Source organism: Martes martes (genome assembly GCF_963455335.1).
Source record: "Martes martes genome assembly, chromosome: 2".
Taxonomy (NCBI): Eukaryota; Metazoa; Chordata; class Mammalia; order Carnivora; family Mustelidae; genus Martes; species Martes martes.
In genome coordinates this window covers 206089364-206103667 of record NC_137889.1, presented here as the reverse complement: position 1 = coordinate 206103667, position 14304 = coordinate 206089364, and the positions used below count along the sequence as shown (strand labels likewise).

Genomic DNA, 14304 nt, shown 5'->3' with positions numbered 1-14304 from the left:
TTCTCTCCTATGCAACTGTGATCTGCTACAGACCAGCGAGGAAAGGCAGTTACAGTTTGGCGGACACTCTGGCAAATGCAAAACCAGAAATCCTCTCTTCTTTTCTCCAACTTCCCTTTGCCGTCTATCCTCCGATGGTTTATGACCGAAAGAACAACATGGATCCCGACGGACATATATTCGATTCTGAATACACACCTTCATTTGGGGAAAAAATGTGAAAGAATAGATACCTCGCATGTTCCTGGGGAGTCCCAGTTGGTGGTGTTTTGCAGGTAGGAAGGGGTGAAATCAGTGCCCTAACACTCTCCTGAGGCCATCACATACGTGATTTAAAAAGAAAGCTGAACCAATGATACCATCAGTTACTGGGCCGGAGACGTACCTCAGGGGTAGCAGGACACAGTAGCGCACTATGACGCCCAGCACCCACACCGTGGTGAGCCGCAGACTGATGTACTGGAAATTCATGTTGGTCCTTGTGAGGAGATTCCATGACACCAGCTCCTCTGAGGAGAACCTCTGGGTCACTTCATCTTCCACAATGGCTTCCAAGCCCTTCTTGGAGAAATAAAACACGTCAGACAGCTCAAAGTCCCTTCCTCGCAGACCAGAGGGCCCTTTTTCCATGGGTGATTCATCTCTTTGGATAATACCTTAAAAGAAAGCATCAGGACATGAGAAAATGCCATATGACACAGGAACTGAGCAATGGGCAACTTGGTGCAGAAGACATTTCAACAAACCTAGTGGGTAACATGAAGCAGATTTCAAAAACAAAACACAAGCAACTGCAGCAGGCAAAGAGGCGGAATCAGTCAATCTGCATAAAATGATCGCTACCCAACGCACTCAACGCCTTACGAAGAAATCTGGTCCTTGATAGCCCTTTTCTTGTTGCACTGCCTCCCTACACACCATTAGGGAAAGAAGTTACAAAACAAACTCTCTCCAAGCATGGACCTAGGCTGCATAAAAATAAAACCTTCTTGGGGCGCCTGGGTGGCTCAGTGGGTTAAAGCCTCTGCCTTCGGCTCGGGTCATGATCTCAGGGTCCTGGGATCAAGCCCCGCATCGGGCTCTCTGCTCGGCAGGGAGCCTGCTTCCCCCTCTCTCTCTGCCTGCCTCTCTGCCTACTTGTGATCTTTCTCTCTGTCTTTAAAAAATAAAAATAAAAAAAAAATAAAACCTTCTGTTTTCCCCGATAAAAACCATAACGCCAAAAGCAAGCAAAATGGCAAAAGGTATTTACCACAAATGGCAAATATGGCAAATGCTGATGTTTCTCATATGTACAAATGATTTTATAAGAAAATCAGTCTCAAGGTCACGAACTGAATTCACAGAAACATTAATAGTTAATAGACCAAAACCTCTTACTAGCAAAGAAATGGGAATTAGACAAAGATTGCCCTTTTTACATCATCAAATCAGCAACATTTTTGTTTATTGATAAAGTTTAATGACACAAATAAGTATTTTCACACTCAATTTGTGTGAACGTGGAACTAGAATTAGTAGCAAGATGTCAAAATCCCTTTCACATGAAGAGACTAAAAACCGGTTCACTGATGATTCCGTGATTCCGATTTTAGGAATCTAACCCAAGAAAATAATCAGAAATCTAGGCAAAAATATTCACTGTAGCATTTTCCGTTAAAGTCGATCCAGACAACATGACACAATGCATCTAATAAATACTGTAGTTAATACCTTAATGTTAAGTGAAAAAAAAAAAAAGCAGGATCTAAAATTATAGTTTAACTAACTTTAGGAAATAGATACACATAAAAAAAATGTCAAGAAGCCCACATTAAGTGGTTAACTCTGGGCAATATGATTAGATTTTCCTCTTTATGCTGTTATTATCTTTCCCATAAAAAAAATAATTCAAAGACTTCTAAAGTAGCATGAATTTTGTAAATTGAAAAAAAATGATTACTGCCACCCAGTTCTGACTACTAAATAAGAATCATAGATGAGAGGATGTGTAAATAAAGAGCAGCTATATATACAATGACATAACTGTCCAATCTTTGCTCTGGGGTGTGTTGCAAAGGAATTTACCTCCTAAATTAGAAAAGCCTTTCCTTTTGAGGTGGAGATTAAGATATTAAATTCCCTAAAAGAAGATCCCCTCTGATTTCCTCACTTTCCAGTTTACTAAGAAATCAGTGAGGAGAGTGGAAAGTGCTGTATTACCTATCCCCTGGAGAACATGTACATGCGTCCATAGATGGAGAGGTGATAATACATCATTTTTTCTGAAGGAATAGCATCATGGTCTATGAGAAAAGAAGGTAAAGAGGACCCGGAGTCCAGAGTCAAGTTCTGTTTAGGACAGTCACCAGCTCTAAGACTCTGCGCCATTCTATGGGTCACCTAACTTGGTGTCCTCCTTTATAAAATTGGAGGTGGGAAAATTTTTAGTTTCTTTATAGGGCTAAAGTTTCATGACTTTACTTTTGGGTTTTTTTGGTAGTTTTTGCCTGTTTTTACCAACATGCAAATCCAATACCTTATCACCATAAGAATTAGAACAAAAAAATAAGTTCTTGAATGATTAGATTATCTTTTTCTGTCATCAAGTCTAAGTGGTTTAACCTTTCCTCACCCTTGGAAAAGGATTTGATTCCCATTCGAGGGTGAACCAGACCGTGTCACTACTGATTTACCCACTTGCTCTGCGGACAGCGGCAATACCTCCGAGCAGGTTACTCAATCCAAGTACTGGCCAATATTCAGTGCAAGAGTTTCATTATTTAGCAATATATAGGGTTTTGTGGGGTTTTTTAAGTCTAGGAAGGGGAGGGAAGAACAAATTATTTAGCAAATCTCAGAATGAAATACACTGGAGACAGTGGACAGTCTTTCTAAAAATAATATTTTTTGGAGGGGTGAGAGATAAGAATGCCCGTTCAAGTTGCACCTCATCATTTAACTGAGCCAGAAGAGAAGAGACATTTCAACAGGGGCCGGCCCCCAGCACCCACCCACCTGATGTGCAATATTCTCTCTGCCCCCGACCTACTTAATTCTGTGTAACTCAAATAAAATAGAACTCAATTTTAGATTTTTGTTAAGCCTCTTTCAAAGGTATGTGGGTGACTTTAATGTCTCTAATCGACAAAGGATTAATCTCCAGAATATATTAAGATATACAAAAAAAAGAAGAAGTAAAAAAAGTATATATGGCAAACAATTCATAAAAAGAGTAAGCCTCCCCCTTGGGGCTCCTGGGTGGCTCAGTGGGTTAAACTCTGCCTTCGGCTCAGGTCGTGATCCCAGAGTTCTGGGATCGAGCCCCGCATCCGGCTCTCTGCTCAGCAGGGAGCCTGCTTCCCCCTCTCCCTCTGCCTGCCTCTCTGCTGACTTGTGATCTCTCTGTCTGTCAAATAAATAAATAATATCTTAAAAAAAAAAAAAGTAAGCCCCCCTTTAATGACTACACATTTTAAAAGATGTTCAACTTCACTATCAGCAGAGAAACACAAACAAAACAACAATGAGATACTATTTCATACCGGTAAAGACTGAGGAAATTTTAAATTGCGTCCTATCGTGTTAGTGAAAATTTGGCCAATTATAACGTAACTAGTATAACCGTACTGGAAAACAGTAATTTGGTACCATCTAGTAAATGTAAAGATATTCACAGCCCGAGACCCAGCAATTCTACTTCCAGGTATAGCTCAGGAAGAGGTTTGTTCAGTAATTTCAAATAGACAGGAAAGGTGCAATGAGAGTTCACTTTATCCAGATTCATGAACTGCCCACATTTTGTCACATTTGCTTTATTGTGCTAGCCCTAGATGTATAAAATGACACTTTTTTCAAAACCACTTGAGAATAAATTGCAGACATCATGCCCTTTGCCCCTAAATACTTCGGCACTGATTTCCTCAAGACACAAGGTTTTAGTTACTTAATCACAATGAAATTGTCAAAATCAGGAAAGTGGACATTACTGCAAAACTAGCGTCGAATGTACAGACCTTATTCAAATTTCGACAATGGTCCCAGTAATGGCCTTCACACCACTTTTTTTCTGGCCCAGAATTCAACCAAGAATCATATATTAATTTACATGTCATCTCTGTAGTCTCCTAATTATATGAAAAAGTTCCTCGGCCTTTCTTTGTTTTTTAAGACATTGACATTTTAAACTAATAATATGTTATATGTTAATTAACTGAATTTAAATAATAAATAAGGGAAAAAAGACATTGGCATTTTTTAAGAGGACAAGCCATTTACTTTGAAGAATGTTTCTTAATTTGGGTTAGTCTCATGTCCCCTCATGATTAGACGCAGGCTGTATACTCTGGGCAGGAGTTCTATGTAAACAATGTGTCCTTCTCCCTAGTCGTATTGGGAACATGTGACTGGCCTGTCCCGTGACTGATGACATTTAACTTTGGTTGGTTTAAGGCAGTTAGTTATTACCAGATTTCTCCACTGTAAAGTTACTATCTTTCTCTGCTTGATCAGTAAGTGGAGAATTATTGTCTGCAAGTATCTGCAAAGGAGAGATACCTTGAGACTAAGGAAACATTCTGCTCCTCAAATCCTCACCCAATGACATTAGCAGCTTTGATGATTCTTACCTGAATAAATTGGTACTATGCGTCTTTTGTTTTAGGAATTTTAAAGATTTTAATTATTTATTTGACAGAGAGAGTGAGCCAGAGAGAGAGGGAACACAAGCAGGGGGAGTGGGAGAAGGAGAAGCAGACTCCCTGCTGAGCAGGGCGCCCGACGTGGGGCTGGATCCCAGGACCCCCGGATCATGACATGAGCTGAAGGCAGATGCTCAACGACTGAGCCACCCAGATGCCCCATGTATCTTTTTTTCTTTTCAAGATTTTATTTATTCATTTGAGAGAAAAAGAGAGTACAGAGGGAGGGGCCGAGAGAGTGGAAGAAGCACAGTCCCCACTGAGCAGAGAACCCAAGGCAGGGCTGGCAGGGCTCGATCCCAGGACCCCAGAAACATGACCTGAGCAGAAGGCAGATAGATGCCTGACCGGCTGAGACACCCAGGCGCCCCACTGTGTTTCTTTTAAATGGCATTTTCTCACTCCTTCCCCATTTATTATTTCCATTCCATCTTTAAAAGAGCTTTTCCGTTACACTCCATAAGTTCTTATAAAACTATGCAAAAGTAGACATATATAAGAACAATTTGCCACATTGTTTGCAACAGCAATCCCAAGGTACATTAGAGAGATGGATATACAGCAATACATACAAATATCAAACCATTACGTTGTACACTTAAAACCAGTATGCTGTAACTGTACCTCAATAAAAAAAAATAAAAAAACAAAGGGAAGCTCGTATAAAAAAGAGGTGGATACATCCAGGGCTACATAATAGCTAAAAGAAATTACCTGGAACACTGACCAACTTAGGTAATTTGCAAACATCATCATGAACAAACGACTCAGAACGATATGTGACGGTGATATTTTTATAGGGCCGGAATAATGCAAAACAATGAGTACTATGTGTTAAGATACGTACGTGTATGGGAAACATGAAAATATGCACAAAAATAATAAACATGAAAATCAGAGTAGTAGTTTCAAGGGGGGAATCAGGGACCAATACACAGAAGAATTTGATTGTTTCTATAAAGTTTTATTTATTAAACTAAGTTGTTTAATAAATAAAACTTTATAGAAACAACAACAAAAGGTTACATGGAACTGACAATTGTTCCTAAGATGAAAATCTATATTGTCAGAGAGCAGTTACCAGCTTAGAAGCTCTTCCATAAGGTACACAAAATCTGAAAGCGGGTATTATTATAAAATTTGACGTCAAAAGAAACACTGCCCAATACATAATATCACTTCCCTCCCTAACTAGACTGGCCACTGACGGTCAGACTTACTGATTCAATTTGCCCTAAGCATACCTTCTGAGAGAAAAAAAAAAAAAACTTCATTCAGTCAACATACGGTCACTATGATTCAGGCCTCAAAGTAAAGGTTAGAAAGAAAGAGGAAGCATTTCTTTTGGCTCCAAGAAATGTTCCTAAGTAAACTAAAAGTTTTCAAAATATAGATGTAAATGCATATCAGATTTAACTGGCACAGACACAATTTTGATATCAGTTTTTATGGTCATTAAGGAAACCTAGTTTTATCAGTAACAAATTAGTCCTGATCCTTCAGAGCAATCCACATTTCTGAAATTGATAAAACCCTGACTCTAGGAAGCATTTCCTTTTGTTTCCTAAGTCAGCTTCAAAATAGTAAAGCCATAGACATTTGGATTTTGTCCTCATAACGAATGCTCTGGTGAACCCGACAAGGTCCATGGTTGGATGGAAATAAAATGAGAAAAACTATCTCTTTCTAATATGAGGGATTAATTACACAAGCTGCCCTGTACCCTATGTCTTTAGCAAGTCATGGTACATCAATAACACCAGCTATGAAAAGTCTGTTAAAAGAAATGGAGGCTGAAGTTAAAACCATTTCAAATATAATTAACTCTAAATTAGCTGAGTGAACTCTCGGAATGACGGCTCATTTAGAAATCACAGTAGTTCTGCCATCCTCCAGATGTAAATCACGCTTTCTAGGTCAGCCGTTAGGGAAAATCAGGGTCCACTACAGATCAAGAGCGTATACAATAGGCTTTATACAGAGGAACAGATCCTTAACCTGCCAATGGGCTCTATTCCAAAAGTTAGAAGCTCAGAGTTCAAAACACACTCTCTCCTGGAAACTCTGATTGAATTAGTCTGTTTCAGCTCCAAGCCCATCCAGTCATAAGCCCAACTAACCCCAAAACGTAGGTGATCATACAGTAGCAGTCCATGAAATAGAAATCTTCAGCACTGTTTCTACCAGAAATTTTTAAATTAAATCTGGTTTGGAATTAACAAAAATACACTTCCTTGTCCTGCAGTGACATAAAGGGGATATTTGGGAACTTTCGGGGTTCTGGTAATGTTCCGTTTCTTGATCAAAATGAGACGCACATGAGTAAGTTCACTTTGGGAAAAACCATTAAGTTGTACCTTTATAATTTTACACTCTTGCCTGTGTGTGTTAAGTTTCAATTTTTAAAAACTTTACTTGCAAACTGCTGTACAATGTTGTCTATAGGTAATGATATTGTATTAAGTACTCAAAAATGTGTTAAAAGGGGCGCCTGGGTGGCTCAGTTGGTTAAGCGTCTGCCTTCAGCTCAGGTCATGGGATCGAGCCCTGCCTCCAGCTCTCTGCTCAGCAGGAGGCCTGCTTCTCCCGCTCCCACTCCCCCTGCTTGTATCCTCTCTCTCACTGTGTGTCTCTCTGTCAAATAAATAAACAAAATCTTTAAAAAAAAAAAAAAAAACCTTGTTAAAAGGATAAATCTCATGTTCAGTGTTCTTACCAAATTAAAAAAAAGAGAGAGAGAATCGAAAGAGACAGTATCTGTGAATCCCGTTTCAGTCATTTATCCACTATAGGATTAAATAAATACTTCCATTATTTAAAAAAAAAAAAAAAAAGTTCACATCTCCCTAAGCAAGGGGGCAGGGAGGAGTTTACCTGTGCGGGCACCAACCACCGGTAGTGAAGGCCTTTTCCTGGTGTGAGGAGCTCATCTGAGGGTCTCTGGTCCACCCTGCCCACGCCCCCGTGTCCTTCCTGACCCTCAGTGTGCTTAAAGCGGAGATCCAGGTGAAGCAGTTGTAAAGATGAGCTGCCTGGGCCGGGGCGGGGGTGGGGAGAACAGACACACTCACTGTCAAGCTCCAGAGGACCAAGACCTACAAACGCCATCGCTGGGCAGTAGTTAAAGACTGGAAGGTCTTTGCACATTTGGCACAACTAAGGGCCTGGGACGGATCCCTCAACCCAGGAGTCTCTGTCCTTGTTCTTGTCCATCAGTCATCGCACACATGCACCAACTACATAGTCACCTGACTGCACAGCTTTCCGGCCCTTTTTTGGTCCCATTTTCCACAAAAATTTAGCTGTAATGCTGCAAGGCTAAGCTCTAGATATACCACGTGCAGAAAATTCCCCGGGCCCTTAGTCGAGCCATAACTTCTAGCACGTAAATTTGACCACGCTTATTTCCCAGAGAATCCTTTGTGTTCCTGATTACCGCTGCTCTCCTTCCTAAGGACTTTTTTAAAAAATCCTGTTTATTATGATTAACTTAGTTAAGTGTAACAATGGTGTCAGGGTTATATTTAAAACAGAAGTCAGGGGGTGCCTGGGTGGCTCAGTGGGTTGAGCCTCTGCCTCCGACTCAGGTCATGATCTGAGCCCCACATCGAGCCCCCTACATCGGGCTCTCTGCTCAGCGGGGAGCCTGCTTCCCCCTCTCTCTCTGCCTGCCTCTCTGCCTGCTTGTGATCTCTCTCTCTGTCAAATAAATAAATAAAATCTTTAAAACAAAAGTCAGTTTTTCACGATGTATACACTGAGGTACTTAAAGGTAAAATGGCATAGTATCTAGGATTAGTTTTTAAAGTGCTTCCATAAAAGGATACACATTAAGGTGAGAACACGGTGTTTCTGGTCGCTTACCTGTATTCTCTAATTTTCTACGTTGCTCACATACTGCATCCGTAATTAAAATTTATCTAAAAAATACTTCCACAGACAAGCCATTAGAGACTCTTAATCTCAGGGAACAAACTGAGGGTTGCTGGGGGGTGGAGGGGAGGGGGAGGGTGGCTGGGGGATGGACACTGGGGAGGGTGTGTGCTGCGGTGAGTGCTGTGAGAGGTGTAAGACTGATGAATCACATACCCCTACCCCAGGCAAATAATACATTAGATGTTAATAAAAAAAAAGAAAAAGCTTCCACAAAGGAAAAACTGAAAAAAAAAGGATAGATGACATAAATTCTTGTTGAATTGGGTGACGAGTACAAGGAGATTAATTGTACTATTCTTGTTACTTCTTAAAAATGAATGCTATATTTTTAAAAAATCCATTTCAGAAACTCATTTGCAAAGTCAGTTTAGCTGGAAATCAATTTCTTCACCCAAATCCAAAGCATTCGTTCGCTTAATCAGTCAGTCAGCCACGACAGAGAGACAGCCAGGCACTAAATAGAACGGCGGGAAAGGGAGCTGAACTCAAGCACGGCTGCACATCAGAAATATCTTTGGAACCTATAAACATACAGCGCCAGGGCCCAGCCCCAGATCCGCTGCACTAGAATGCCAACTACATTTTAAAAAATACACATGATGGATCAAAAAAAAAAAAAACCCATAAGGAAATACATCAAAATATTAGTTCTTAAGCACAGGGTAGCTTCAAGGAGATAAGCACAATCTTTTTGGGTTGTAGTTACACACATATGTTCAAAAACACTTCTAACCTAATGACACTCAAGAAAATTAGGTCTTTTTTGCATAACAAAATTTCATATGGGTGATTTTTAATGTTCTTATTATGTATCTACGATGTCTCCTTTTTCAATAAAGTATATCACAGAGTGAGAAAAGAACTCACAAGTGCTATTTGTTTAAAACCGAAATGACATACGACTAACATACCCCCAAAATGCCCATCATTTAAAAGGCCCAAACTGCAGAGTGTTGAGGAAGACAGGCAGCGGCTAGACGGAACTCGCGCATTACTCTGAGTGTACAACTCATTTTGGATCACCAGTTAGCAGTTTCTAATACTGCTAAGCATACACTCGCCTACCCTATGACTTTCAATCGCCCTGGGTATTGTCCTCTAGCAAAAACCAAGCAAATAGGCTCAGGACAATGGTCACAGGGCTTTATTCCTAAGGGCTAAAAACTGCAAACAACCCATATGTCGATCAACATGACAACGAATTAAATGATGTGTTTCAATATAGGAATTCCACAGCAATTTAAAAAATTCACTGAGTCATACAACATGGAGAAATCTCATAAATATGATACTTTGTGAAAACACGGGTACAAAAGAGCACATACCCTCTGATTCCATTTATGCGAATTTCAATAATAGAAAGACTGAAGGATGACGGAAATCGGAAGACAGGTGACAAGAGGGTCCAAGGGATGAGTACTACATCTGGGCAGGGGCTTGAGAGACTTTTGAGAACTGGGCTGTGTTCTTTAGGGGAACTATGACAGATTCTTCAACAGGTCTATAAATACCCAAAAATACATCTAGCTGAATACTTGATAGCTGTGCATTTTAATATGTGTTAACTGTGCCTCCACTTTTTAAAAATCAGAAACATGTTACATTTAAGAGTTGCCACAATTTGTAGCTATAATCCCAATTAGAGGTTCTAGGAAATCATAGCGCTTTTTTTCCATAAATATTTTTAGATTTCCCATTCTAAACTAGAAGACAACTGACATTTATTGAATGTTTTCTGATGCCAGACTGTGCTAAACCCTTGACACCTACACTTAAATAATCCCCAGAATCCTATGAGGTTTTGTCTGTTACCCCCATTTTACAGATGAGGAAACTGAGACTCGGTAGGGTTGAGTAACTTTCCTGGGGCCACAAAAACAATAAGGAAGAGAACGAGGTTTTGAAACCAACTCTGCTACTCCAAAGCCGATTGCTTCCTCATATCCTTAAGCTTCAAATTCCACATCGCTCTGTCCAGCGCCTGCCCTTTGACAGGTCCCAAAGATATGAGACCTTCCCTTCGCCTCCACGTCAGTCCAGTTCCCCTCGCTAAAAAAAGAACCGAGTCACAGTTCTTCCCAGTGTCTCTCCCGCCTGTGAGGGAAGGAACGGAACTCTGATCTAGGAGACACTGTGCGTGGCCGCATCTAGCATTAATCTGGATACGCACTTGTCACCAACTCATTGACACCGCCTCATCCTTCCCAGATCATTGTAACCCACGTCACTTGTTTTCTTTCCTTTTTTTTTTTAACGAGGGCAGGAATCTTTCAGAGCCTGGAACACATCTGATTCGGTCTCTGTGCCTTCCCATGCTAAGCCCAACAAAACGCAGCCACTGGGCAGCAGCCCACTTGACGCTCCTTCCCCAGTCCCGCCGTTCCTCCAGGTCTGAGCGGTCTGAGGAGGCTCTTCCGTCCAACCCAGGACTCTGTGGCCTCAGCGCGCACGTCCCGCCGGGGTTGTTGCTCCTCACGGTCTCCTGAGGCACCATCAGCTGCCCCTGTGTATCGTGCAGGTCAGTCAAGGTTTAGAAAGCATAATCACTCTTGATGTTGCCAAGGTTTTTAGGAAACACCTTCTATCTCTTTTGGTCCCAACAGCCTGTTACACCCTCACCCATGATTCTAGGTTTGAGTTCAAGGTCGCTGAGACAAAGACAGATTGACCATGAAGCCAACACGGTTCATCTTCCGTCTCCTCACCTAAACGGCTCTTTCCAAGGTCCCACACCTAATTCTGTATATTCTTTTACCTAAAGAGAATCTCCAAATTGTATAAGCTTCAGGCACCCACAAAACTTGCATTTGCCCTCACTTCTGAGTCATATTGTCATTTTGTTGCTACAAGCAACACATCTGTGATAAAGCATTCACCTTGTAAATTAAATCGATTTAGAAGGAGAAATATTTGGGGCGCCTGAGTGGCTCAGTTGGTTAAGTGTCTGCCTTCAGCTCAGATCATGATCTCAGGGTCCTGGGATCAAGTCCTCGGTCCAGTTCCTGCTCACAGGGAGCCTGCTTCTTCCTCTCCTCCCTGCTCATGCTCTCTCTCTCTCTCACTGTCTCTGGCTCTCAAATAAGTAAATAAACTCTTTAAAAAAAAGTTTTTTTTAAATAAAAAAGGATAATAACTTAAGATGAGAGAACCAAGTTATTACCAATAAGTATTAGAACACTGGGAGTTCACAGACACACATTAACATCTTTCTGCTTAATTTCACTTACTATTAATAATACGTTATCTTTTGGATGATCAAATCAGCAATATACTCCTTAGAGGGGCTGCTGTTGGCTAGGTCATCTTTTGATTGTTGTTTTAAGGTCTGAAGTTTCTTTAATTTTGAAAGTGCAAGATTGAAGAGAAAAACAAAAAAATGTGAATGCAAGCAAAATGAAAAAATTCACTACATAGAAGGTGCACAGGTGTCCCTATAGCAGCAAAACTGCTTTAGAAAAACTAAATTACTACATGCCATATACTAGGTCCATAAAAAGAAAAGAGGGTAAAATCAGTACAACTCTCATGACTTGTCATATATATGAAACGTGCTCAAAATAAATGCTGGCTTAGCATCTCTTTTGATTTCCTAAGAGGTACTCGGTCATGATTGCCTCGTTCGGAAAAAAAAAAAAAAAAAAAAAAAAAAAGCATTAGTTATGAAACTATTCATGCACCCCGGGCCATGTTTCCCCAGTTGGCACATTTAAGAGACGTTCAACTTTTAATTCTATTTCTTTTTTTTAAACATAAAAAGGGTAAAGTTTGTTTTAAGTACCTATGTACCCCATCAATTAATCCAATTAATAAAAGTAAAATAAGGGGATGCCTGGGTGGCTCAGTGGGTTAAGCCTCTGCCTTTGGCTCAGGTCATGATCTCAGGATCCTGGGATCAAGCCCGGCATCAGGACCTAACAGATATATTCAGAACATTTCATCCTAAACTGGCAGAGTACACATTCACATTCTTTTCAAGGGCACAAGGAACATTCTCCAGAACAGATCACATACTGGGTCACAAATCAGGCCTCAACAAGCACAAAAAGACTGAGATCATGCCATGCGTATATTCTAACCACAACGCCATGAAACTAGAAGTCAACCACAAGAAAAAATTTGGAAAGACCATAAGTATACAGAGGTTAAAGAACATCCTACTAAAGAATGAATGGGTTAACCAGGAAATTAAAGAAGAAATTAAAAAATACATGGAAGCAAATGAAAATGAAAACACGATAGTCCAGAACCTTTGGGACGCAGCAAAGGCAGTCCTGAGAGGGAAGTGTAGCAATACAGACCTTCCTCAGGAAGCAAGAAAAATCTCAAATACACAACCTACCTTACACCTAAAGGAGCTAGAAAAAGAACAACAAATGGAGCCTAAAGCCAGCAGAAGACGAGAAATAAGAAGGGTTAGATCGGAAATAAATGATATAGAAACTAAAAAAACAACAGAACAGATCAGTGAAACCAGGAGCTGATTCTTTGAAAATATTAATAAAACTGATAAACCCCTAGCCAGACTAATCAAAAAGAAAAGAGGAAGGACCCAAGTAAAATCACAAACAGGAGAGAGAAACAACAACAAACACCACAGAAATACAAAAATGAACGACTGGGGCTTCTTCAAGATAAAAAGCTTCTGCACAGCAAAGGAAACAGTCAACAACTAAAAGGTAGGAGGTGCCTGGGTGGCTCAATTGATTGGGTATCTGCCTTCATCTGAGGTCATGGTTCCCAGGGTCCTGGGATCGAGGCCTACATCAGGCTGCCTGCTCAACGGGGAGCCTGCTTCTCCCTCCGCCACTCCCCCTGCTTGTGCGCTCTCCTCTCTGTCAAATAAATAAAATCTTTAAAAAAAAAAAAACAAAAAAACCTGGGGTGCCTGGGTGGCTCAGTGGGTTAAGCCTCTGCCTTCGGCTCAGGTCATGATCTCAGGGTCCTGGGATCGAGCCCCACATCAGGCTCTCTGCTCAGCGGGGAGCCTGTTTCCTCCTCTCTCTCTGCCTGCCTCTCTGCCTACTTGTGATCTCTCTCTCTGTCAAAAAAATAAATAAAATCTTTTGAAAAATAAATAACTAAAAATAAAAAATAAAAAATAAAAAAAACCCTAACTAAAAAGTAGTCTACAGAGGCACCTGGGTGGCTCAGTGGGTTAAGCCTCTGTCTTCAGCTCAGGTCATGATCTCAGGGTCCTGGGATCGAGTCCCACATCGGGCTCTCTGCTCAGCAGGGAGCCTGCTTCCTCCTCTCTCTCTGCCTTCATCTCCACCTACTTGTGATCTCTGTCTGTCAAATAAATAAATAAAATCTTAAAAAAAAGAAAAAAGGGAAAGTAGGCTACAGAATGGGAGAAGATATTTGCAAACGACATGTCTGGTAAAGGGTTACTATCCAAAATCTATAAAGAACTTATCAAACTAAACACCCAAAAAACAAATAATCCAGTCAAGAAATGCACAGAAGACATGAATGGGAATTTTTCCAAAGACATCCAAATGGCCAATACGCACATGAAAAGATGCTCAACATCACTCATCACCAGGGAAATACAGATCAAAACCACAATGAGATACCACCTCACACTAGTCAGAATAGCTCAAATTAACCAGTCAGGAAATGACAGATGCTGGCGAGGATGTGGAGAAAGGGGAACCCTCCTATACTGCTGGTGGGAATGCAACCTGGT

The 14304-nt window shown here is 40.7% G+C and overlaps 1 protein-coding gene across 4 annotated transcripts in view; it reads right to left on the bottom strand.

Annotated features, from left to right (window-relative positions):
• GPAT3 (glycerol-3-phosphate acyltransferase 3) overlaps positions 1 to 14304 on the bottom strand; it is a 91177-nt gene that overhangs the window by 20057 nt on the left and 56816 nt on the right. For all 4 annotated transcript variants that reach the window (XM_080797486.1, XM_080797487.1, XM_080797488.1 and 1 more), the window contains exon 4: positions 386 to 656. In XM_080797486.1, coding sequence (XP_080653612.1) covers positions 386 to 656 — 271 coding nt within the window. The remainder of the gene's footprint in view (positions 1 to 385; positions 657 to 14304) is intronic.